Source organism: Macaca fascicularis, chromosome 5, assembly GCF_037993035.2.
Source record: "Macaca fascicularis isolate 582-1 chromosome 5, T2T-MFA8v1.1".
Taxonomy (NCBI): domain Eukaryota; kingdom Metazoa; phylum Chordata; class Mammalia; order Primates; family Cercopithecidae; genus Macaca; species Macaca fascicularis.
Genome location: NC_088379.1, coordinates 111737523 through 111763202, shown reverse-complemented (window position 1 = coordinate 111763202; position 25680 = coordinate 111737523). Strand labels below are relative to the sequence as shown.

Sequence of the window (25680 nt, the reverse complement as noted above, 5' to 3'; positions counted from 1 at the left end):
TCACAACAAAGAACTTAAAATATTCAGTAACCATGCTGCAAACAGGTGTGCTGTCATCTGGACTTTGTTGTTCCATTTATAGAACACAGGCAGAGTAGATTTAGCATAATTCTTAAGTGCCCTAGGATTTTGGAATGGTCAGTGAGTATTAGCTTCAATTGAAAGTCACCATCTACATTAGCCCCTAAAAGGAGAGTCAGCCTATCTTTTGAAGCTTTGAAACCAGGCATTGATCTCTTATCTGTAGTTATGGAAGCCCTAGATGGCATCTTCTTCCAATCAAAGGCTGCTTCATTTGCACTGAAAATCTGTTTAGTGTCATCAGCAATCTTAGCTAGATCTTCTGGATAACTACAGTTTATCCATTAGTACCTATTGCTTCACCTTACACTTTTAGTTATGGAGACAGCTTCTTTTCTTAAACCTCATGAACCAACGTCTGCTAGCTTCCAACTTTTCTTCTGCAGCTTCCTCATCTCTCACAGCCTTCACAGAATTGGAGAGCTAAGGCCTGGCTCTGCAGATGGTGATTAAGAGAATGGTGTGACTGGGTTGATCTCCTATCCAGACCACAAAAATTTTCCCTGTATCAGTAAGAAGGCATTTTGCTTTCTTATCGTTTGGTGTTCACTGGAGTAGCACCTTTAATTTCATTTAAGAATGTTTCCTTTGCGTTCACAACTTGGCTGTTTGGCACAAGATGCCCAGCTTTTGGGCTGTCTTGGCTATCAACATGCCTTCCTCACTAATCTTAATCATTTCTAGATTTTTTTATTTAAAGTGAAAGTTATGTGACTCTTCCTTTCATTTGAACACCAAAGGCCATTGTGAGGTTATTAATTGGCCTAATTTTAATATTTTTAATATTTTTGTGTCTCAGGGAATAGGGAGGCTTAAGGAGAAGGAGAGAAACAGAGGAATGGCTATTCAGTGGAGTAGTCAAAACACATACAACATTTATTCACTAAGTTTGCCATCTTATATAGGTATGGCTCGTGTCGCCCAAAATAATTACAGTAGCAGCGTCTGAGATCACTTATCACAGATCATAACAGATATCATAATGAAAAAGTTTCAAATATTCCAATGATTACTAAAATGGAACTTAGAGGTACAAAGTGAGCACATTGCTATTGTAAAAATGGTACCAATAGACTTGCTTGACACAGGATTGCCACAACCCTTCAATTGGTTAAAAATGCAATAATTGTGACATGCACTATAGCAAAGCACAATAAAATGAGGTGTTCCTATATATATAATTTTTCCAACCACCCTTTAAGTATACTGTTTAACTGAATTATTATTACACATTTAACAGGTAACAAAACTAAGGCCAAAAAGGCTAAGAAACTTGGCCAGGAGCCCACAGCTAACAAATAGCAGAGTAGTGATTCAGACCCAGGGCTGTCTACAGAGTTCCTATACTTTCCTCCAAACCACCCAGCCTGTTTATTTGAAGTAGTATTTTCTCCTTCTTGACTAATGGCAAGATATTAGATGAAAAATTATTATTTGGCTTATTATTCCGTTAACTAGGTCTAAGATTATCTCCATCTTTACTACACAACTGTTTTCACTCAGGTCGCTGATATCTTGTGCCTGACTTATTGAAAGACTTACTGCGGCTCCCCACTGTTCCTGCCTGCAGCTTCCCATCCCTCTGTTCCGCCCTACACTAGACTGAGCTTTTTGAGATGTAAATGTGATAGTTGCCAAAATACCTATGACTAGTTGCTAAAGTATCTATGACTTTACATTGCCTTCAAAATGAAGTTCGAATCCTAAGCATGTTTTATAAGGCTCTCTTCTGGTCTGTGTTCCAAGGTCCTTCCTTGCCGCTGCTCCCTCACCCTCTTAGGTTTCAGCCATAATTACCTACTTGTAGTTCCTTATATTCTTTTGTTTTTCTCCTCATTTGGAGCATTCTTCCCACTTCTGTTCACCTAGCTAACTCCCATTTGTTTTGAAATGCTGTTTACGGCCGGGCGCGGTGGCTCAAGCCTGTAATCCCAGCACTTTGGGAGGCCGAGACGGGCGGATCACGAGGTCAGGAGATCGAGACCATCCTGGCTGACACGGTGAAACCCCGTCTCTACTAAAAAATACAAAAAACTAGCCGGGCGAGGTGGCGGGCGCCTGTAGTCCCAGCTACTCGGGAGGCTGAGGCAGGAGAATGGCATGAACCCGGGAGGCGGAGCTTGCAGTGAGCTGAGATCCGGCCACTGCACTCCAGCCTGGGCGGCAGAACGAGACTCCATCTCAAAAAAAAAAAAAAAAAAAAAGAAATGCTGTTTACATAGCATTTCTTCATGGAAGTTTTCCTTAACAATTCAAGTCTGGAACTAAGTACCACTCTTAAATCCTCATAGAAAATCTTTTACTTAGTTTACATATAGAGAGCAACTTTACGTATGCATTAGATAAATCTCATGCTTCCTTCAGAGAAATACAGCACCCTGTGAGGGCACAAAGCTTAGAAAGGAAAGGATGGGCAACTTTTCGGGCTCCACTTACCCCCTTTTTCAGGCTTTCTCATGCAAGACACAATTTGAACAACCATAAATGATGACTCTAGGTAGCATTTATTAAATGGTATTGTAATCACTTGTTTACTTATTCATATCCCCATCTAGCTCATTGAGGAGAGAGACTATATTGCATTCCTTGTTATATCCCCAGCCCCTAACATGGTGCCTTTCGAATAGAAAGCACTCAATAAATATTTGATAGCCAAATTGATTAAGTTAATGAACAAACACATGAAAATAATAGTTTGCAGTAGACTACACTTTTGCACAAGTTTCTCTAAAGAGGACGGCAAAAGAAAAAATACTAGCATCAAGTACTAGTTTAATTCAAGACAATAAACATTAAATGCCTACAAATGGAAACTGTTGTGAGGAAAGAGAAATGAAAAAGATGCAGTCCCTTGCTCTCATAAAATTTTCAGTCTTGTTAGGAAGATTAAACATGTATACAAATGATTAAAATTGAAGGCAGAATGCAACATTGTGACATGTGCTATATTAGGTTTATAATTAAAGTTCTGGAATTTACTGAGAAGGAAGAAATTTCATCTAAGTAAGTGAGGAATTCTGAAAGCTTTATGGAGAGGGTGATAATAGACCTAGACCGTCAACTATGGGTAGGATTTCAGTAATACCAAGTGTTGGGAAGGGCCACAGTCAGGAGGGAATATTTCAGGCAAAGGAAACAGCACAGTAGCATTGGAAAGCACAGGGCTTCTTTGAAGAGCAGTTTGGCTGCAGATAAAGCTGGAAAGATATGGAGAATCTGAGTATAATAGAGGACCTTGAGTACTATGTTAAAGAGTTTTCATTTTAGCAGTCGGGAGCTATTAAAGGTTTTTAGAAAAGGAAAGTAACACACTATCGGCTGTATTTTGGAAAGTCATTTGGAAAATAACTTTTTTATTTGTATTAAGTTTTGCCAAAATTTAAGCGTCTTCCCTTTCTTTTGCCCTTGATCCCAATTAAACAAATTTTAAAACACCAAGGAACAGAGATTATCCCTAATATTCCCAGTCTATCTCAATGCTAGATTCTTACCTTTACGTTGACCCTCTCTCTCAAGCTTTCAGTCTGTCACCCTCTAAATAGTTGGTAGTCCTCAGAGTGAACAAAGCTCACAAGACTGTGAGGAAGAGACAACAGAAGGGTTTGCCTAAGACTCATAGCCAAAGCTCTGTGACTTTCAAAATAAGACTGGGGAAATAATCCACTGCTGTTACTATGTGTTTCAAGACACCTGGTCACTTTCTTTCCTTACTTTCTTTGTAACACTAAAGAACAATCTTCTCTTCTTGTTAACCTTTCATGTAAATATAAGTTAATGTATATATTTGTGTTAGGAGTAAGCAAGTATGTGTGTAATGAATTTGTCTTTCTTGAAATGCAAAGGGATGTTAGACTTAACTATTATCAAAATGAAACTTCCAAAAAGAAATTTTAAATAGTACACATTGTCTTTACTAACTATGGTAAGCAAACTATTTCTTGGAAGGGATCCATGGATCTTGACTTACTTTGCTTAAGGACAATAACTGTAGTAAGGAAGAAATCTCTATATGAATCTGACTGAAGTCTCAGGATTTTCTGAGAACCTTCCATAATGTTACCACCAGTCAGCAGAAAACGGGGTGAGGAAAACCTAGAAGCATTAGGACCACTTAGGAACTAATCTAACAATAATTGGGCTCTAAAATGAAGTAGAAGAAGAATGAAAAAAAAAAAAAAAAAGAAAGGAATGGATGCAACACAAGTCCTAAATTGACACAGCTTTGTACCTAATTAAATGTGGAGACAAAGGAGTTTTAAAATATGTGTGTATCTATCTATATCTATCTATATTTAATATAAAGAGAGAGAGAGACAGATATAAGACCTAGGCTGGGAGTGGTGGCTTACACCTGTAATCCTAGCACTACGGGAGGCTAAGGAGGAAGGATCACTCCAAGAGTTTGATACCAGCCTGGGCAACAAAGCGAGACCTTGTTTCTACAAAAATAAAAAGTAATTTAAAAAGACCTTAAAGTCTCCAAGTTGGGTGTTTGGGGAGGTTGCTGAGACTGTTACCAGAGATAGAGAAGAGAAGAATAACGTAGGTTTGGAAAGAATGTGATTAATTTTGGACATACTGAAATTGAAGTGCTAATGGTGCATCACTGGAAAAATTATCAGCTGAGCATTTGGAGATTCAGACTAGAATTCTAAGAAGACTTATACTAGATGTGTATTGAATCCTCCCACTTACGTAATAAACAGTATTCTACAGAACATGAAAAAAAGGTGTAGAGTTTCATTTTCCATAATTACCATAATTATGGTATAATTTTCCATACTTTCCATAATTACCTTTAAAAGCTTATAAATGAATTATTCTAGAAAGAAAGACAAATTCCAGGTGATAACCTCAATAAGAGATTGTTAAAAAGGCCCTTAAAAGATATATTAATAACTTGTATTTGTTTCAAGAAACCATAAAAGTTCACTGTCTCCATTATAAATTAGCTTATAAATAAGAAAAAAATAAGTGCAAGTGATTGGTAGAAGAAATTCAAGAAAATGAGATCAAAGTGAAGTAGAAGAGAAAGGAAAGGAAAATACCATTTTGACATGTGAGAAGAAAAAATCATATATATGTGCGTGTATATATATATAACTGGACTTTCAACAAACCAAACTATGGAGTATAAGTTGCATTGACTTATACTCATGCTAAGATGTTATGCACCGTAGGAAAAATATTTATTTGTCTTGACATTTCTATTTAAAACCTACACTTTAAAATTTTTAAATTATCTTTCTTACCTTTAATCCTTATGAGATTTTGTTAGAATTACATATGAAAGTAAAATAGGAGAGGAAAAGAAGGAAAATTTATAATTGTTCATGAAGATATCCATTTATCCTTTTTTTTTCCACCCACGCTTCTATTGAGTGATCCATTAAAAATTGCCAAACTCATTGAGAAAAAAGGAACTAAGAAAGCACGGGGCTTCTTTGAACAGAGCAATTTTAGCTGCAGACAAAGGTGGGAACATATGGAGAGTCTGATTATGATAGCACAGAGCCTAAGAGTAGAAAGTAAAACTTTCACTGCATCCTCTTTAAACTCTTCTATCTACTTCTCTTCCTTAACTGTGGAAATGAAGTGAGGATATTGTCTATCATGTGTGGATATAGATGATATGTTACATATAGTAACATATGTCACAAGCATTTATTTCTATATTTAAAAACATCACAATTTTTGTATATGTTTTTGTGTAGATGTCTTTTAAAAGATACCATTTTAAAAAATTATCTTGCCTGTTCAACTCATACAAGAGTTGGGTGAAGACCCTATTAGTAAAAGATAAAAGCAACTAGCATTTGACCCTTACCAGAACCAGTCAGATTCCTTAATAATTTGCTCTAAAATCCTTTCCGTCTCCTCCACTGGAAGTAAAACAGCTTAACCAGTCCCTAGCATAGTGCCTGACACACAGTAGATGCTCAGAAAGTATTCGTTGAATGAATGAATCAGTTATTCAACATATATTAGAGCAAATACTATGTACTAGTAGTCACTGTTCTAGGCATTGGAGAAACAGGAACAAGTAAAATTAAGTTCCTACTCTCATGGAACTTACAATATTTGGGAGAGACCATCAATAAACATACATACATATATATAGTTTTGAGATAGATAGATAGATTTTATATATATATATATATATAGTGTTTATAAATGCTCAAGGTTAACATGAGGGAGAAGAGTGTTGATGGCTTCTTTTCTTTATAGAGTGATTAGTGGAGCTCTTATTCTGAGATGGAAAGCCACTAGAAGATGTGGAACAAAGGGTGTTATATCATCCAATTCGTATTTTAAGAGAATCATTCTTTTGATGATTGTCATGTAGAGAAAGATTATACTGGGCAAGGATAGAAGTAGTCAAGAAGTTCTTGCAGTAATCTAAGTAAGAGATGATGGTGGTTTGGACTAGGAGATGAGATTAGAGAGGTTGATGATGGGGAGTTGGGGAATGGTTTGCAGATTTGCAGATCATGTAGGACCTCATGGACTATGGAAAAGACTGGAATCTATTCTGAATAAAACTACAGGCCATTAAAATGCTTTGTGACAGGTTATGCGAAATGTCTGACTTATATTTTAAAAGAATCTCTCACATTGTGTGAGCATTAGACCATAGGGGAAAGAGTGGAAGCAGGGGAGACCAGTTGATAGGTTGTTACGATAATCTAGGTAAGAAATAACCATCACTTGAGCTATTACAATATTAGTACAGGCAGTGAGAAGTGATCAGATTCTGAATATGTTTCGAAAGTTACAGGATACATTGGTAAAGAAAAAAAGAAACACATCCAGGTTTATTAGTTAAATAACTAGAAGACTGAAATTGCCATTTCCTGAGATAAGGAATACTTCAGGAGAGGATTGGGTAGAGGAGGGTAGGAATCAAGTGTTCCCCTTTGAAAATGTTAAGCTTGTGAAGCCTACTAGATATCAAAGTGTCTAATAGATGTTGAGGAAGCAGATTCATGAGTTTAAATTCCAGGGAAGATAGTAAAGACAAATTTGCAATCATCAGTGTATAGATGGGACTTAAATCTGTGGGACTAAATGAAATCATTTAGGGGAGGAATGTAGATAGAGAAGAAGTCAGAGGACTAAGCAATGGGGCACAAAGTCAAAAAGATAAGAAAAATCCACCAAGGGAGATGAGAAGGCACAGCTAGTGAAGTAGTAGAACCAGGAGGGATTGGTGTACTGAAAGGTAATGGAAGAAAGTTTTGAAGAAAGGAGGGCATGATCAAATGTGTCATATGATGCTGATAGGCCAAGTCAGATTCAGAATGAGTTTTAAAAGTTGGATTTGACAATGTGGAGATTGCTGCCAGTCTTAATAAGAGTATTTTGGGGGAGTGGTAGAGACAAAAGTTTGGGGAGAATTTGAGAGAGAATAGGCTTCTTGCAAAGAAATGAAAAGAGATAGCACAACCATTAGATTAAAAGAGTCTTAAAAGATGTCCGTCAGTCACAATGCATGGCCCTTGTGTAGATCCTGACTCAACTAAACAAATTTAATTATGGATGAACAGATGGACAGACAAAGAGAGGGAGGGGAAGAGAGAGAGAGGACGTTTATGAGTTATGAGCTAATTCGAAATTTGAACACTTACTGAATATTTGATTATATTGTACAAGAAGAGTATTATTGGGGCTTTTTTCTAGGTGTGATAGTACTGTGGGTATATATTTTTTAAATCCTGTTATTTCAATGATACATGTTTATGTATGAAATGATAAAATATCTGGGTTTGCATCGAAACGGTACAAAGGTGGGAAGAGGGGAGGGCATGGAAGGAATAAATGATACAATTTGGCTACAAGTTACAATTGTTGAAGCTGCTCATTATACCTTTCTTGTCTATATTTATATATTTTTTTACTTTTTTTAAATTAAAAAGGTACAGAGAAAGAATGGGAAGACATGAAATAGAGATAGCAACTTTGGGTAACAGGAAATTAAAACATGAAATACATTGAGTTAGCACACTCTAGATATTTATATATCTCCTTATGTAACACAAACTATAAAAATATTTTTTAAGATAAAAATCCTTACACTATCAAATTTCCTAACCTCAAATATTGCTTCCAAGAAAAATAGAAACAACTTGGTTAAAAGTTTATTAGAACACTTTTTGTGAACAATACTAAAGAATACTAAGAATACTATCAGTATGGGTTGAAAATAACCCAGATACCATTGTAAAATAAACATGGATGAGAAAGCTGGACCATGTAATTCTAGATTCTTCTAGACTCTCCCACTTTTAAAAAATGCATAATTAGCATTTTCTCATATATAACACACTAATATGCTGGAATTACCTGTTCTTCTCCTTCCTTGTCACAAGTACCTATGGTAGGGTATAAAATGATTACTGACCTGTGCATTCTCCTTCTTGGCTTTGCTCTGCTGCTGGTTTTATTTCTGTGAGTGAAATTACAAAATACAGCAACCACTGCCTAATTGTTATTAGATACTATTACTATAAAAACCAGTTTTATACCTTATATAATACTATTAAGAAAATAAACTTCAATGAATTAAAATGATCTGAATATGGAAGACTAGCAGGACACAAAATATTTATCTCAGTATGGGGGACCACAATAAGGACTGAAACAAAAAGTGACATTCAAAATTATATTTGGTTATATAATCAAGGGAAGAAATCAGTGGAGTGTTGAGAGATCATTCCCACCTCTTTCCTACTAATCCCTGCCATAGTTCTTATGTTTCTCATTGAGATCACTAAGATGGACAGTTCTACTGATTAAGAACTGTATTAATGAGTTCAGAAATTTCTTAATTGGAACGCTTATATTTATTCCAAGGCCACACTGTACTGTAGATTGAGAAATCACCCCATATTCTGTTTTTCATCTCAAATATGCTTATCTATCTTGTCTAGCCAAGCTCTTAGAAATATGCACCTAATTTGTGTGAAGCGTCAGCCTAGCCATGGTCACACAGTGCCAGCAATATTGAATATGTGCCATATTCTCAGCATTCCAGAGGGTCAAAAGGAGGCATAAGACTAATAGCATCTGCCTCACATCCATAAGATAAAGAAAAGCAAATTACTTCGGCTGCTTATTATAGGATAATTGCCAGTTTCTTTATTCAGTACCATGCTCAACCGAAAGTAAAATTTTCATACCCCAAATGTAGGATTATTTGGAGGGAAAGGAATGGGCAGATAAAATGGGAGAGAGAAAAGACTTCTCTGGTTGAGCTTTGTCAGGGTCTTAGTTAGTCCATGCCAATTGTCCAGTCTCCAGTATCAACTTCAGACTCATATCAGGTAACCTAATTGTCCTGCCATGTGTTCCTCCCTAAATCTTCCAGAACCCCAAAGCTTTCTTAGTTTCCTACTGCTACCATGAGTTCTTCCCAAACCTGTGTCCTAGAAAGCCCAATGAGAGACATGATTCTGATCCACATACCTCATGAATCTTACCTATCATCAGCTTTTAATTTTTTGGCCTTAGTTCGCCCACACTACTCTGTGGCTGCTTAACAATCCCTTTTCTTCACTTATTCTGCTGCTAGCACAACTTAACTTTCTCCAGGCAAACATGCCGGTCTCTTAATCCAAGTTCAGATGCAAGATAAAAAGAGAAAACAAGATAGAGTGGCACCCACAAGAGCCTTCCACATTCAGATACTGCTGTATTAAGGTGTGCCTAACCACACCCTAGAAATGAATTCCAGCACCAGATCCTAAAAACCAGAGGAATGGTGAAAATACAAAAGCTTTGGACCCTCTCCACTTGGAGTGCTGTCCACAAAAATGAGGTCTGGAAGTCCCCAGATCCTGTGCCAGCAGATAGTATATCTGGCCGCCTCACGTGGAATGTTGCTATATAGATCTCAGCTAGTTGTGCAGTTTGAAGAACTCCATTCTCTCTACATGGGATGTGGCCCTATAGTGGACCTTAGTGGCGACCCACGAGTTTTTGTGTTATTTTCATTATTAATCAGTTGAAGATATTTTCTAATTTTCATTGTGAATTCTTTGACCTGTAACATTTAGAGGCATATTGCTTAATTTAGAAAGAGTTAGAGATTTTTCTAGTCACCTTTTTGTTACTGATTTCCAGCATAATTTTTACTGTCATCAAAGAACATAATCTGAATAATTTTAATCCTTTAAAAATCTGAGAGTTGCTTTTTTGAATTGGTCAATTTTGGAAATGTTTCATGTGTACTTAACAAGAATTCTATTCTGAAGGTATTGGGCATTAGTGTTCTGTATTTGTTCCTTATGTAGATTTGTTAATTGCATTGTTCAAATATTGCATCTTACTGGTTGTTTTCTGGTTATTTCACCTAACATCATGATAGATTTGTCTGTTTTGCCATTCAGTGCTATCACACTTTTATATTCTGAGTCTTTGTTATTGAATGCTTGCAAATTTAGAATTGTCATATCTTTTCAGCAAATTGAATTTTTTATCACTATGAAATCTCCCTTTTTGTCTGTAATAATCTGTTTCACATTAAATTCTACTATGTCTGATAAAGTTTGGCCCTCACAAATTTCAGCCCTACAAACACAGCAGCCTTTTCTAGTGCAAAGTGACTTGCTCTCCACATATACCTATAGGAATTGCAGTTTGAGGTCCCAGACAAACCTGACCTGCAAATGAATCACATTATCTAATTAAATGACTCTCAATGCTAGTTACACATTAGAATCACCTGGGAAAGGGGGACCCTTTTAAAAACAACTGATGTCAGAGCCCTGCCCCAAGAAACTCTTATTTATTACTAGTCTGGAACAAACCTGGGTATTGCTGTTTAGTAAAAGCACCCAGATGATTTTGCTGACTTTATAACCACTGGTTCAGTATGATATCCTGCCACCTCCACCAAGGATGTTGCTCAGTAAGTCTAGATTTGTAATTTCTGGGTGGAGTCTGCACTCTGTGGAGTATGCAGTCAAAAGCCCTGCCAGATGAAAAATGAAAGGTGGAAGAAACCCTATACCCTAGATGCCTGATTCTCCCCTGCCCCACTGTGTATCTCCTCCACGTATGATGTGACTTTTTTCACACTGTGGAAATCTACCCCAGCACATCCACAGCCTTTTCTTTCCTCCCTAACCTATCAAGCTACAGCCACAAAGAATACTGTCTGATAAGTATTGCAATTGTGGCCATCACATCTGGATTCTCATTCCCTTTAAGTCAATAATGAAAGAGAAATAGAAGGAAAGACGAAAGAAACCAGCTCCCCAGCCCCTGTTAAATTCAGAAACTCTGCTTATTACTCTGGACTGCTAAGATCCCTAAACCTCTGCTTTTTTTTTTTTTTGGAGACAGCCTCTCGCTCTGTGGCCCAGGCTAGAGTGCAGTGGCGCGATCTCGGCTCACTGCAAGCTCCGCCTCCCGGGTTCACGCCATTCTCCTGCCTCAGCCTCCCAAGTAGCTGGGACTACAGGCACCTGCCACCTCACCCGGCTAGTTTTTTTGTATTTTTTGGTAGAGACGGGGTTTCACCGTGTTAGCCAGGATCGTCTCAATCTCCTGACCTCGTGATCCGCCCGTCTCGGCCTCCCAAAGTGCTGGGATTACAGGCTTGAGCCACCGCTCTCGGCCAACTTCTGCTTTTATGCTACCTATACTACTTCGTATTGTCTATTACTATCTCCCCCACTGAACTCTAAGCACTCCAAAAACTGGAACAGTGCCTAGTACCTACTTAGTAGGCGCTCAGTGAAATGCTTGATAAATGAATGACCAAGTAACTGAACAAAGAAATGTTTCCATAGCAGTAGAAAAGATGCAGTCATGGTTTCACTGCCAGGGGCCAGTATTTAACATGGATAATTGAAAACAGCAGAGGATCAGAGGAGCAGAACTCATAATCTTATGTGAAAACTCAACAGTTGCTCTTTTTCTTAAACACAGCCTGCTTCTTTTCAAGGCATCTAAACATTTGCTATCTCCTTGCACTCCATTTCTACTCTTCTTAGACCTCCAACACAGCAGCAACCTGATTGTTGCAAAGTGCTCTGTTCTGCCTGCTTTGTCTTTACCATTTTCCAGCTCAGTAGCAGCCTAGTTGTTAGGGACTTCGTTACAATAACAGAACTCTTTCTAGCTCTACAGCATAGTTTAAGGGAAATTAGTTGAATGTACAGTCCTTTCTTACTCATTTTCTGATTTCCACAGAGTTTTGAAAGAACTGAAAGTTAAGACTGCTTATCCACAAGGCTTTTTCAGTAATGTTATGTTTATCTTAGAATTCTGGCCTAAATGGTAATTGAATTGTGCATGTAGGAGAATGCAGCCAAGATGTTTCGGTAATCATATGGTACCAGGGACTGTTCTGCCTGCACATGACTCGGGCAGATGAATCAGCTGCTTGCTTTCTTAAGGACTGGGGTTCAAAGAGAAGAACAGGATGAAGACCAGCTCACACTGGCTCACTTGACACCTTTTGAAATACAGGAGCACTGTTTCTCTTCAACATTAGTTGCTATCAAAGATTCCCATCTGGTAGCTCTAAGAGAGGATAGGATGTGAAATATAAACAGCTGTTTGAATCTCTGTGGAGCCACTGCAGAGAATCACAGAGAAGATAAGTAGGGTCAGCAGTACTAAGACCCATTTATGTGAGTTGTTTTGGAGATTGTGAAGATCCCAGTCCAGCGTTATTTATCCCACCTACTGACCGAGAACTTTATCCTTTTGGCTTAAGGCAGTATTATTCAAAAAATTGTTCATGGGCCACCTGCTTTAGAATCATCTACGGGTGCTTATTTAAAACTATCTATCCCTGAACCCCAGATCAATAGAGCAGAATCTCTGGGAGTGAGGCCTTGAACTTGTCCTGGCCAAACCACTCAGCCCATTCTTTTGAACCCTAAAGTTTAGATTGCTGCCTTGAGACCTTACTAAGTATTAAGCTTCAAATAGCGCCAAGAAGCAACAGCACTGTAAGCAGCTTAGTCGTTTTTGTTGAAAGATCTAAGATCAGGTTTTAGTAGAGAGAGTAATTGAAGAGAACTTGAGGACACAAATACTCAATGAGGAGGAACAGGACACTACCAAAGAGAAGGAACAGAGATAAAATAGCCAAAGAGCCAAAGAAAAACTTCTTTACTTCATGATTTTGCCTTGGGTTTTATGATCATTTGGCATAGTTTACTTCAATCCAGCAAACATATATTGAGCCCCTACCATGTGCCAGGTACCAGGAAGAAAACAAAATAGAAGGAAGCTCTTAAGTGGATAATTTAAATAAATGAGGTAAGGCCAAAGATTGAGATTCATACAAGAAACTTCAGGAGCTGAGAAGCAGGGACCCTAATGGCAACTTAGCTCCTAGAGAAGGAAGTGCCTGAGCAGGAAAATGAATAGAAGTCAGGCAGGTTTGAGGTTATGTGTGGGGGTTACTATTGAGGAGGAGCTAAAGAGGGGACAGGAATTGATGGGAAATGGAGCAAGTGCCCAACATTGGACAATCTGCCCAGGAAAAGGTCTGAACATAAAGCAGTATGCTATATTGGGATTGACACGCAGTTCAGGGCTGCTTTATCATGAAGTGCAAAGAATGAGAAAACGCAATCGATGATCCTGAACAGGTAGATTTGAGCTAAGTCAGATATGTATATGTCTTGATAACTTTTACAAAGTCCTCTTGTGCTAGAATCTAGAAGGCTTCCTGGATCTGTCCTTCAAATTCATTCCAGGTTTGGGAACTCAAAATGTTAGTTGTGATTGCTCCAAAAACATGTTACAACTGGTTTATGGGCCCTCTATGGGACATTGAAGTGGACTATAATATCAAAATTTTTTCAATGTAAATTTGAGCTTGTTTTGACTATTACTGGAAGAATACCTAAAAATAATAACATTAATGACCTCTGGAGAGGGAGGACTGGGAACAGAAGTGGAACGAGTTTACTTCTCATTGTATACCCTTTTCTACTGAATTTGAATTGTTTACCATGTATATTTATCACATATTCAAAAAAAAATCATAAAAGAGAACAAAAGAGACATTTATTCCATAAGATAAAGATATTGTTAGCATATAAAAGAGTAATTTAATTTATAATAACCAAGTTGACAACTTATTATACAGTGGTGACAGCAATCATAACATTAAAATGATTTTGTCTTTCAAATTCTGAGAAAAACATGAGGTTGGAGATATCTTCTGTATATCCTCTAAACATTTTGCCTCTTTTTTTTTTTTTCCAGTTTGCAGCTCACCTTGTGAAGATGAAATATCCAAGAATCTGTATTCTAGATGGTGGCATTAATAAAATCAAGCCAACAGGCCTCCTCACTGTCCCATCTCCTCAAATATGAAGAACCAAGAGTGTGACTGCCAAAAGTCAGCGTGGCATCAGCACCAACAGCACAGTTCTTCGTATCCATGCCACTCTCAGACAAAACTAGATGTCTAGATTGTTGCATTTCCATAAAGTTTGTCATGAGACATTTTTAAAAATCTCATAACCCACATGTTCAGGTATCTACACAAGAAACTTGACTGTACATGTATTGCTGAAAGAATTTTTCTTAACAGTGAAATCTGATCATATATTTTTACTACACTGCCACATAAAGCCCAAGAAATTCAGCTGATGAGACAGATTTAGCATTATCAAGAAATCCCAGTTGCCCTGAAAAAGCTGTCCTCCATTGTACTGAACAGACAGTCCTGTTGATTGTATTATTTAGAAACATACACTGAATGTGGGCTAAAATCATCATCTTTCCCTGATAATGAAAATTGAGAAACTATTCACAATGCATTCCTTATAAATAAATGCTACATTTAGTAACTCATTTCACCCAAACAAGGGTGTGTGTGTGTAGGGGAAGTGAAGTTTATCCCATTGCAGAAAGTGGTAATATTTACTCCCAGAAAAATGACATTTAGAAACCATTCATATTTGATAGAATATTTGGTCAGTTCCTGTAGCAAAGAAGAATGGCTTCAACAAATTTTCTAGTTTCTTTATCACATGAAATTCTGTACAGTCAGTCTAGGGCTAGTATACTGGTTTCCTGATCATTAAGAACTCATTATCTTCTCTCATTGCTTTACCAACCTCAATACGTGTCATCATCTCATGGATGAAAATAGCTCCTCAGCTTCTATCATCACATCTGTTATCTAGAAGGAAGAGAATGAGGGAAGGAGGGAGGGGATGAAGAGAAAAAAAGGAATGAAAGAAGGAGGGAGGAAAGACAGAAAGAAAGGAAAAGAAGCAAAGCATGCTCCTTCCCATTAAGGTCATAAACCAGAAGTTGCACACACTACCTCTGCTTACATATCATTGGCCAGAACTTAGGTACATGGCCACACCTAGCTTAAAGGAAAACTGGAAGTATAGTCTTTGGGTAGTTGATCATTTCCCCAGCTAAAAAAATTCTTATTACTGTGTGGGAAGAGTACATATTGAGGTACAGCTAGCAACCTCTGCCTCTGCCACATTGTTTTTAAAATGAGTATTATATTTCATTAAATCTAAGACATCTCACAATTTTAGGTACCACAAAGAAAAAAATGAAGCCAAATGAATTGTGACACATTGTCAATTAAAAGACACATTCCCTGGGAGGCCGAGGTCAGTAGTTTGGCCAACATGGGGAAACTCTGTCTCTACTAAAAATATAAAAATCAGCCGGGCATAGTGGCATGTGTCTGTGATCCCAGCTACTCAGGAGAGGCAGGAGAATCACTTGAACCCGAGAGGTGGAGATTGCAGTGAGCCGAGATAGGGCCACTGTACTCCAACCTGGGCAACAGGGTGAGGCTCCATCTCAAAAAAAAAAAAAGATACGTTCCCCTTTCAGAAACCTGAAAAAATATGCATCTTATAATTATTGAAATATAGCATATCCTTTAACTATCTTCAATTTTGTTTTAACTAAAAAGTGTTCATTCATCTATAACAATATTCCACTCCAATGTTAAGACTGCCTAGGCAGAACATTTCAATAAAAGCCTCAATTCAGCTTTCTGGGCCATGGTTTTGTTGTTGCTGCTATTGTTTATTTTAGTTTTTCTTCTTTGCATCTACTTTTTAAATTGAGATATACTTTACTTACCATAAAATTCATCCTTTTAAAATGTACAATTCAGTAGTTTTTAGTGTATTCACAAAGTTGTGCAATCACTATTATCCAGAATACTTTCATTGTATGCAATTGTCTACCTGATCAGGCATTCCACATTAACCCCTCCCAAGGTCTTTAATAAATGTTTGTATATGGAGTGAGGGGTCCAGGTTCATTCTTGCATATAAGTATCCTGTTGTCCCAGGACCCATGCTGTTTTGTTTGTTTTATTCAATTTATTTGGTCATTCACCAAATATGTTTTGAATACCTACTAGGTCTAAGACACTAATCCATAGTTATATCATTTGTGATCCTTACCTAGTTTACAAAGAAAAAAATAGGACAAATAATGAGAACAAATATTTACCAAGATTTCCCTAACATTGTTTTTGGGCCATCATCTGTCCTCTTCAGAGAAATATTAAATCCTCCTGTCCTGGCAATTACTATTCTTTTCCTTCAATCTTTAATGACTTATCTGAGTTCATAATCAGAATGCAGCATTGATGATCATTCTGACTCTTAACATTGCCTTACTGAGAAAGCAGAGAAGAGAGGGATGGAAGGGCAGTGATTTGAGTTGAATAAGGTGGTAGGTAGTAGGAGAGGATGAAGACCTTTTGAGGAGAGCTATGTAAAAAGATAATAGTAGCAACCGTCTGTCATGATTTTGCATTTGATCTTTCTTAAAACTTGACACATTTAGGCTTATTCCAAGAAATCGAAGTTTTTTAAACATGAAAATTATAATATTTAATATTCTCAACAGGAAAGTAAGAAAGAGCACACTATCACTGCCATGTTTATACACAAGGCATGTTATTTCATGGTGGATGATACCAACAAAGTTGACCTCAACAACTATTTGTTAGATTAAATATATATAACCCAGGATTTATTTGAGCTCCCTTTTAATAAATTATTGATTTCTACACGATTAGTATCAGCACTGTTTCTGGGACTACCTGGAATGCCATAACTACAACCACCAGCCCACCCAGATACACATACACACACACACACACACACACACACACACAAACTCACATACACAAGCACACATTAACGCTTGATAATCCATCAACAACAATGTACCTCCTCCAGTCTTCTGTGGCTTCCCCATGCTGTATTAAGAGTCTCGAATCTACCAAAGCATTCCATTCATACTTCTAATAATAGATTTATTACATCGTTTTGCAATTGTTTATATTTAGGCCTCTATTAAAATATGAGCTCCTTAAGATCAGGAGCTATAATTTATACCTCTTACTACCTTCAGCAACCCACCACATTGGATATGCTCAATTAATATAAAATTGAATCTCTATCAATTTTAGAATCTATTTGAAGGGAGAAAAGTAAAAATAACCTGTGGTAGTTTTTTTCAACTGCCAAACTTACCTGGTACCTGATAGTATAGAAATAAATTGAAATCTCAATTCATGGAGTGAAAAAAGGATCTCTAAGGTCCCATCCAGCTCTAAAATCTGATAATTCTAGAAGTTGGAGCAGATAACTTCAAAATAGTTGCATCCTCTTCAAAATACAGAAATGTTAGATTCAAAAAGCATATTAAAAATAACTAATGCTTAACCAAGTTTGAGAGAAAGAAATTTCTTGATGTCAGAAATGAAAAGGACCTAAAAGGCACAGCTTTTAGGCCCGTGGGATATCTAGTATCAATATAAGCCCTAGGAACTCGGGTTTTGGAATGCATATAGGAATAGAAGACATAGCTTTGGACCTTCTGGGTGGGAGTTCTAAGTAAGACCTCTTTATGAAGTGACAGTCTCAAGGAACTCTGCTCCATGAAATGATGAGACATAACTTCCCGCCAAATCAGGGAAGCTACAGAGAAGATTGTCATTGGGCTGGTTATTCTCGATGAAGAAAGAAAAATCTATTATAGACAGATGGAGTTGTTCAGTGGAAAGTCTGCGGTAAGTTCCTGATTTAGAACAGGCTTTAGTGCACTTTAAAAGGAAAACAATGAACTATATAAAACTTTTAGAGGACACAGTGGTGCCGGATATTTGTTCGATTCCTGTGCTGTCCTCCTCCAAATAGTTACCAAAAGATACTCCTTTGGGAATTAGTATCGAAAGGATTGCATAGCATCTCAAAAGAATCTTACTCACTTTGGGAGGCCAAGGTGGGCAGATCATGAGGTCAGGAAATCGAGACCATCCTGGCTAACACTGTGAAACCCCATCTCTACTAAAAATACAAAAAATTAGCCAGGCGTGGTGGTGGGCGCCTGTAGTCCCAGCTACTCGGGAGGCTGAGGCATGAACCCGGGAGGCGGAGCTTGCAGTGAGCCGAGATCGCGCCACTGCACTCCAGCCTGGGTGACAGAGCGAGACTCCGTCTCAAAAAAAAAAAAAATCTTACTCAGTAGTCTCATTTAATAAAATCCACTACAAGGAGAGAAGACTGCTGACTTGACTAGACAGACAGGATTAGCAGATATTCCATTCTATCAGTTGTAACCAGTAATCCCATTGTTATACATGCTGGCCCTAAATATAGCTATTATTAACCAAATAATGCATTTTTCTTGATAAATGTTGATTAAATCAGAGTAGAAGCAAAATGTAATATTTATGATCGATTTTAGTTTGGATGTTCAATGTCAAGACCAAATACTCTTCACAGCTACCAACTTCAATTTTATGTGGAAAACTAATGGTGAAGAGTTTCAAACTTAAACCGACACTTGACATTTAACAGGATATGTAATTGCTCACACACAACCTTTAGGTTTTGTAATCCAGTTTTATCTCATACAATATTAGAAACAGTACACATTGTAAATAGCTATTTTAAAAGTTAGCCATATTTTATAAAGTCACGTGTATTTATATCTTTTCTGAGTAATTTTCTTGTTAATGCCTTATGATAGGTGCTTGTAACATGAAAACTAAACTTGGATCTTGGCATATTCAGTGTTCTATAGATAGACTGTGATATGCATAGCTTCTACTGTGACTTTCAGGCCTAATGTCTCCTCTTAGGTTGTTATTCTTTAATATCCTTTCTCATTCCTTTCAGAGGGCATTCCTTTTAGTTTGCATTGTCTACAGCATTTCAATAATACTGTTCTATTCTAATAATACTGATCTGTTCTAATAAACAGTTCTAAATACTGTTCTGTTCTAATTGGTACCAAAGTACTGTCTTGCCAACATTTCTAGATACTAATCCCTTGGGTGGTGGGGGTTAAAACATTGTTCTATCTTGGCCTACAACTAATCTTGGAGCTATAAAAAATACATTTAAAGCATTAGATCAGATTCTAAATATTGCTTCCTGCCATGCTAAAAGATTCAACTTTTACTCTCATTATATATGGATGTGACTTAAGAAACAGTACATGGCCTACCATTTTTTAACTAATGTGATCACTAGCATTAAAACCTAAGATAATCCTTGCAAAAGAGACTTAATTTTCTCATTAACCTGGAAACCTATTCTTATTCTGTTATTAATTTTTTCTCAATTAGATTAGCATATTTTCAGTCCTATAGAGTAGAATGATTTAGTATTCTCAGTCCTGCATTGCTCTGGAACTGGCTCCAGTAGCTTGAAAGAGCTGAATGTTCTCATCTCTTCTCAACTCCGTGGTCAGTGATCTCAGATTAGTAGCTTATATCAACCACGTAAAGGGTATTTACACCATAGAAATAGGCAAATATTCCAAATCAGGCTCCTTTTTAAAAATTTTATTTATTTTTGAGAGCCAGTCAATAACATTTACTAGTGCATCATTGATTTAATCATCCTAGGGTCATTATATTTTCTGTAGATTATAAATCATGAAAGTAAAGGGAATGTTAAAGATTATTCAATCCAAATGTCATTGTTCAAAACAATAAGAAAAGTGAAAAGATTTTGCAAAGATCACATAGCTAGTAAAAGGCAGATTCAAAATTGCAATTCTGCTTTTCTGATTCCTTGCCTATTTTTCTGCTCATCATATACAGATAGAGAAAGTAAAGGACAACAATTTCAGTTCATTACGTATTTATTGCAGACCAACTTTGGGTCAGTCACTGTATTATATGATATGTGGGGTACAAAAATGAACCACTGAAAATGTCAATTAAACTGACTACTGACACTTACTTGGAAACTCCACTTAATATCAGCCCTTAGAGGATGGCACTCTCACCTCCTCACCCTCTTTACACTTTCAAAAAAATAATGCATTTGAGCATTCTGCTCTGAGGGGAGAATCACTATTTTCAGGAACTCTTACTATGTGTTACCTTTCACCTTCAAGACAACCTTCCTCAGAAACACATCCCTGGTAGAGAAACACATTGTCTCTGTCTACAGTACAGTCCTTGATATACAGGATCAAAGATGGCTTTTAACCTTTGTTTTCTATGTCTTAGCCAGGGACCAGGCTTGAAGAATAAGAAAGGTCCTCTTATCAGTTTCCTAGTCATGTGTGGAAAGTCAAGGTGGGGGAGTAGGGGATAGCTAGTTTCTGGATCCATTAATCACAAAAGAGAAGAAATAGAGGTCATTTAAGTCATTTGCTAACTTTAAAATATAGTTTTATGCTCTGAGGTAAACTATCCTGATAATTTATTATTTGCCAGATAGCATATATTTTCTAAAATTATCTTTAAGACCATTAATAATTCCATATACCATGCATTCATAGCCACAGACTCCATATAAGGTCATTAAGGATTTGAAAGGCATGTGAGAAACAGAGCTACTGGATTGAGGCCAGATGGCACAGACGGTAGTTTGCAAAGTGATGTGCAACCAAGAAGGGAATCATATTGTTGTTGAATAAGTAGGATTTACATAAATGAGGATTTTTTTAAATCTCTGGACATATTATATTGTCATTAATTACATATGGCAGTATAAGACGACAGGATAAAACATCTGTCTAAATGTAATGCCTAGTGTGACCATTTTAACTCCCTACTCTGAACTTGTTTCCTATTTTCAAAAATCTCGGAATCAGCTCCCATCCCACACTGCCCTAGTATGACTGTGCTCTTGAGAGGCCTTCCTGAGATGCCTTCTGATGAAGACCTACCCTGAGCAACTGGCACAGACAGGTAGAAGCCATTTCCAGGGATTTATCCATTTACCTCTGTAGCAAAAAATATATGTATATCACAAATATTGACTCAGAGGTAAGAGGTTAGTTTGAATTGTTTCTCAAATTACTCAGATAGAGGTAATAGGCATTAAAAATTTTTTTAACCCTACTTTGGGTTACGACAACTCAATGACTATACAATCCTCTAAATAATGGTTTATCTATGTTTAGTTTGTAATAGGATTTTTTTTCATATTAACTACTGTCAGGTAGTCATTTAGATTTCTGCCACGATTTGGTACCTAAAAAGAAGCATGGGAAGAGTGTTTTCCTGGTAATGAAGAAACTTTAAAATATACCCCCCTTTTTAAAAAATTAACTAACATAAATCCAAACAGATTAAGTCTAACAGCATCCCAGGTAATAGAGAAGGACTAGACTAGTTCATATTTCAAAAGTAAATATATCTACAGAGATTTATAATTATTTTTTAAAAACAAAAATAGATTGAAGCCTCTATCATGACTGATGCTTTACTAATATTTTACAAAACGCACTGGACAGGAAATGTGCTGATGAGCCATTTAAGCCCATATCCCAAAATACGTTTACTTGTAAGTCACATGTGTATGTACGTTTAAGTGAAGGAAATAATAAAAAGGAGATGATTTTAATAGATAAAATCTTAACACTCATTTAAGTGGCATGTTATTTTAACATGAATCCTATGCAGCAATATAACTATTTCGAATGTCAGTCAGTGGTAACTTACATAACTTACATAAAGGAAGATGTTACGTATTTGTAAAGAAACCATCCTATAAAATGATAATAGCTCAGGCGGAGGCTGACTATATTAATTGCCCTATAAATCACTAACTTTATGGCATTCTGAAATGAATTTTAAATTGCTCTGTTTGATTAAGTGAAGTAATATCAAAAGTAATATTAAAGTTAATTATTGTCTGCCAAATTCTATTAGTGCAAATAATAATAATAAGGAAATTAATTGTTGCAATTAAGTAATTGCAACCCTTTTAATTAGCTTGTCCTGCCCAGGACATTAACTGAACCACTTTTAAAAAGCTGTTAGGCATTTATTATAAAGCCTGATTGAAATTTTACATGAGCATATTATTGGATGTATACTTTATTACTTACCAGCTAAAACTAAATGATTTTTAGGATCTGAAAAAAATACTGAATTAAATATCTGATACAAATTAGTTGTATAAAAATAACCAAATGAAAACAATAAATTGTGAAAGGGACCTACTGACAACTCCAAAGGTTGTCATACCACACATGTACCTCTACCAGACACTTGTTGGTCCAGGTCATGATAACTGTATTGCTCCTTGAGAGCACATGAGTGCTTCAGCCGTTTCAAGGGCAGGTGAAACCTCAGCTCCTCCAATGACAGCTTTCCCCTCAAATGGCATGCGTATTTGTTTACCCAGATCCTGGAAGGCTCCTGGAAGGCTGGAATGAGGAAGAGCTGTGAGCTGAGGTTTCAGGTTGGCTGGCATTTGTTTAGTGTTCATGGTTAAACTTTCTCAAAGATCTTTCATTTCACAACACTAAGTTCCCTTAAGCCCCCCCAGAATTATGGTAAATCCTACTTTATGCAGCACTATTCAGGAAGCTCAAACCTACTCTGTGGTCAAAGTAATGACTGTCTTCAAAGCAGGGTCTCCAAATTTTCAGTGTCAGCATTTAACCTCCAGACATCTTAAGAATAAGAAATATGTTCTAGGATCCCAACAGTATCATGTTAAGAGTACATTGAAAAAGACCACCCTGACAAAAACAACACATTTCAGGAAGAAGAGGGGGAAGGGAGGGTTCAAGTTTTCCTCTCCCCTAAACCTCAAATTACATGGAGCCTGCAGGAAGAAAAGGAGACCAATTATCAGAGAACTTGGATTCTCTACTACTGGCCCCTCCACTGTTTTTTTCAGTGTCTCTCTGGGCAGTTCACATGGGTTCCCTCAGGCTCTGGTTCCTCATATATATAAGAGGTAATAGCATTTATCCAGCCTGTCTCCTAGGTTTATGTTGAAGCTCATAGAAAAGTATTTTGTCAATGGAAAACATTATTCAAATATGTGTATAATTTTTTATAAAAGTCATAACTGTTCTGCAAAACCATCAAACCAAACTCTTGATCTATTGTGTAGTTTTTAGAGAAAAAATATTGACACATCAAATAATTACTCTTACAATCCATATACCTTTCCTGTTATGCAACATAAACAAAATGGAAGACTTCACAAGCAGTATTAAAATTATACACTGCACACCTAATACTGTTTAATTCCATTTAAAGCAATTATTTCTGCTAAGTTTATAAATTTTATGCAAGACCCTTTCAGACTTCTCTTTGTTTTATATACCACCCTTTCCAAACTCAGTTTTACCAGTTTAAAACACACTTTTTACAGTAATCTAAATTCTCTCAATACAACCTGGCAGGTTCAGTTTTACCAATAACTATCTACACCTAGGTGGCAGAGATTAACTTTGTTTCAAATCCACCCTTCCCTTCAGTTTTATCTCCCTCTTCCCTTGCAGCTCTCTCCTGGACTTCAAAGCAGTTTTGTGGTTTGACTTGCAGAAAATCAATGGCTGAGAGATGAAAAGCAGCTCTTGTTTATCTCTGCCTGCTGAAGGTCATTCTACTCAGTAGCAACTGTGTGAGATCCACAGCCATTTCTCCTCATAGAGGGAAGAAGCAAATTGATTACATACACAGAAATCATTATAAAGAGAGTGGGATTCATTTTAAAGGGGTAGGATCACTTCAAAACACAAATGTAGTAATAAGAATCAGGGTAGTAGCGAAGTACTTGTGTTTGGAGTATAAGTTTAAAGTGTTATTGAATGTGACCCTGATTTTTTAAAAAGCTATTGTATGTCTGGACTTGTTACAGGGTACAAAACTACCTAGTTTATCACATTCTCTAACAGGTACCCAAGAAGTTATTTGAATTTAATAGGCCTTAAGGACTATGACTATTAGGACATTAATAAATGAGTGCCATGGATGTTGAATTCTACATAGATAAGTCTTCCCATGGCAGATATGGCCAGAGTTATTGGCCTTGCTTAGCCAGATTGTCTATCAGTCTCTTTCTGAATGCTGACGACATGCGGTCACTCAACCCTATTACATGAATTGCTTAGCTCTCAGTGTTCTTTACATAACAAGTCCATTGTTTGAACCAGTATTGAGAAAAGAAACCTAAAAAGTACATACATTCACCCAATGCCCTCAAGTCAATAGTGAGGTTTCCTGGAGTCCTATAGCATGTGGATTGAGCCTTGATAACACTTCGTTCTGTCTCTGTGATGTAGCTCCTGGGTTAGGTCAGGTAGTAAAGTTTTAGTGGTATTTTATGGCATTAAGGCCAGGGACCTCAAAATCCTTGCCAGTCATCCTCTTCTCCACCAAATTCCCAAGTGAAATTTACACATCAGGGATAATAGCAAGTGGAAAACAAAGTACCACTGGCTGGGCTAGTGACCACTTCTCCCCAATTTAGAGCTTCCATAACCCTGGATTAAAACCCACAGATTATATTCAGGGCCTCCATAGCATTGTGTCTGCACCAAGCCAGATCTAAATATTAGATCTCATTTTCTAGTTTATCACATAGTATGAGAACTAAAACAAAAGCCCAGTAAGCTTTAAGCATGTGGATAAAAAGATAAGAACATCACAAAAAGATGACCAGGTAACTAAAGAGACCTTAGTTCAATTTACAAACTGAGCCACATGCACTAGAAAAGAAGAAAGGCAGAACCTCTTAAAAGTTAAATAATAACCCTGCCCATCAGTAAGTGTGGCCAAACAAGTGTTCTGGAACCAGACCTATCAGATTATAGTTGCCTCTTTTTGTGGGGAGATGCAAGGAAGGGGAAGAGGAAAAGTGTGAGCAAGGTTCCTCTTCCCTATATACATGATGTTCCCCACTTTCTAGATTTCTTTGAGGGCAAGATGGGTAGAATCTTCATTTTACTATTTCCCATAGAAAATACTACACTGTCAGCACAAAAGTGGGCTTTAATCAGTGTTTATTGGATGAAGGAAGAGAAACACTGTTTACAATATAAAAAGCATCAATCAACAATGATTAAGTACCAGATATATGTCTGCACCCTAGGATATGCAATGGATGCTTAAAGAAATAGCACATTGTCCCTGTTATAAGGGTTAGCACATACAGGGAATTAGAAAACAGAACAGTAACAACTGTGTGACACAGGCTACAAATGTACTGTGTGCTTAGCAAAAGCTAAACCTGGAAACTCCTTGTAACAAAGGCTGTCCTTAATGGAATATCACTTCACAAGATAGGGAACTTTCATGCTTTGGACTCAGACACTTTGCCGCTTACTGAATGTGTGACCTTGGGCAAG

The 25680-nt window shown here is 37.0% G+C and overlaps 1 protein-coding gene across 6 annotated transcripts in view; it reads left to right on the top strand.

The window, feature by feature from the left end:
• TBCK (TBC1 domain containing kinase) overlaps positions 1-16091 on the top strand; it is a 241420-nt gene extending 225329 nt beyond the window's left edge. For all 6 annotated transcript variants that reach the window (XR_012434998.1, XR_012434997.1, XM_074040263.1 and 3 more), the window contains one exon: positions 14317-16091. Coding sequence is in view for 4 of the 6 variants with exons in the window: in XM_074040263.1 (XP_073896364.1) it covers positions 14317-14427 (111 nt within the window). In the remaining 2 variants the exon portion in view is untranslated. The remainder of the gene's footprint in view (positions 1-14316) is intronic.
• Positions 16092-25680: the final 9589 nt, after the last annotated feature.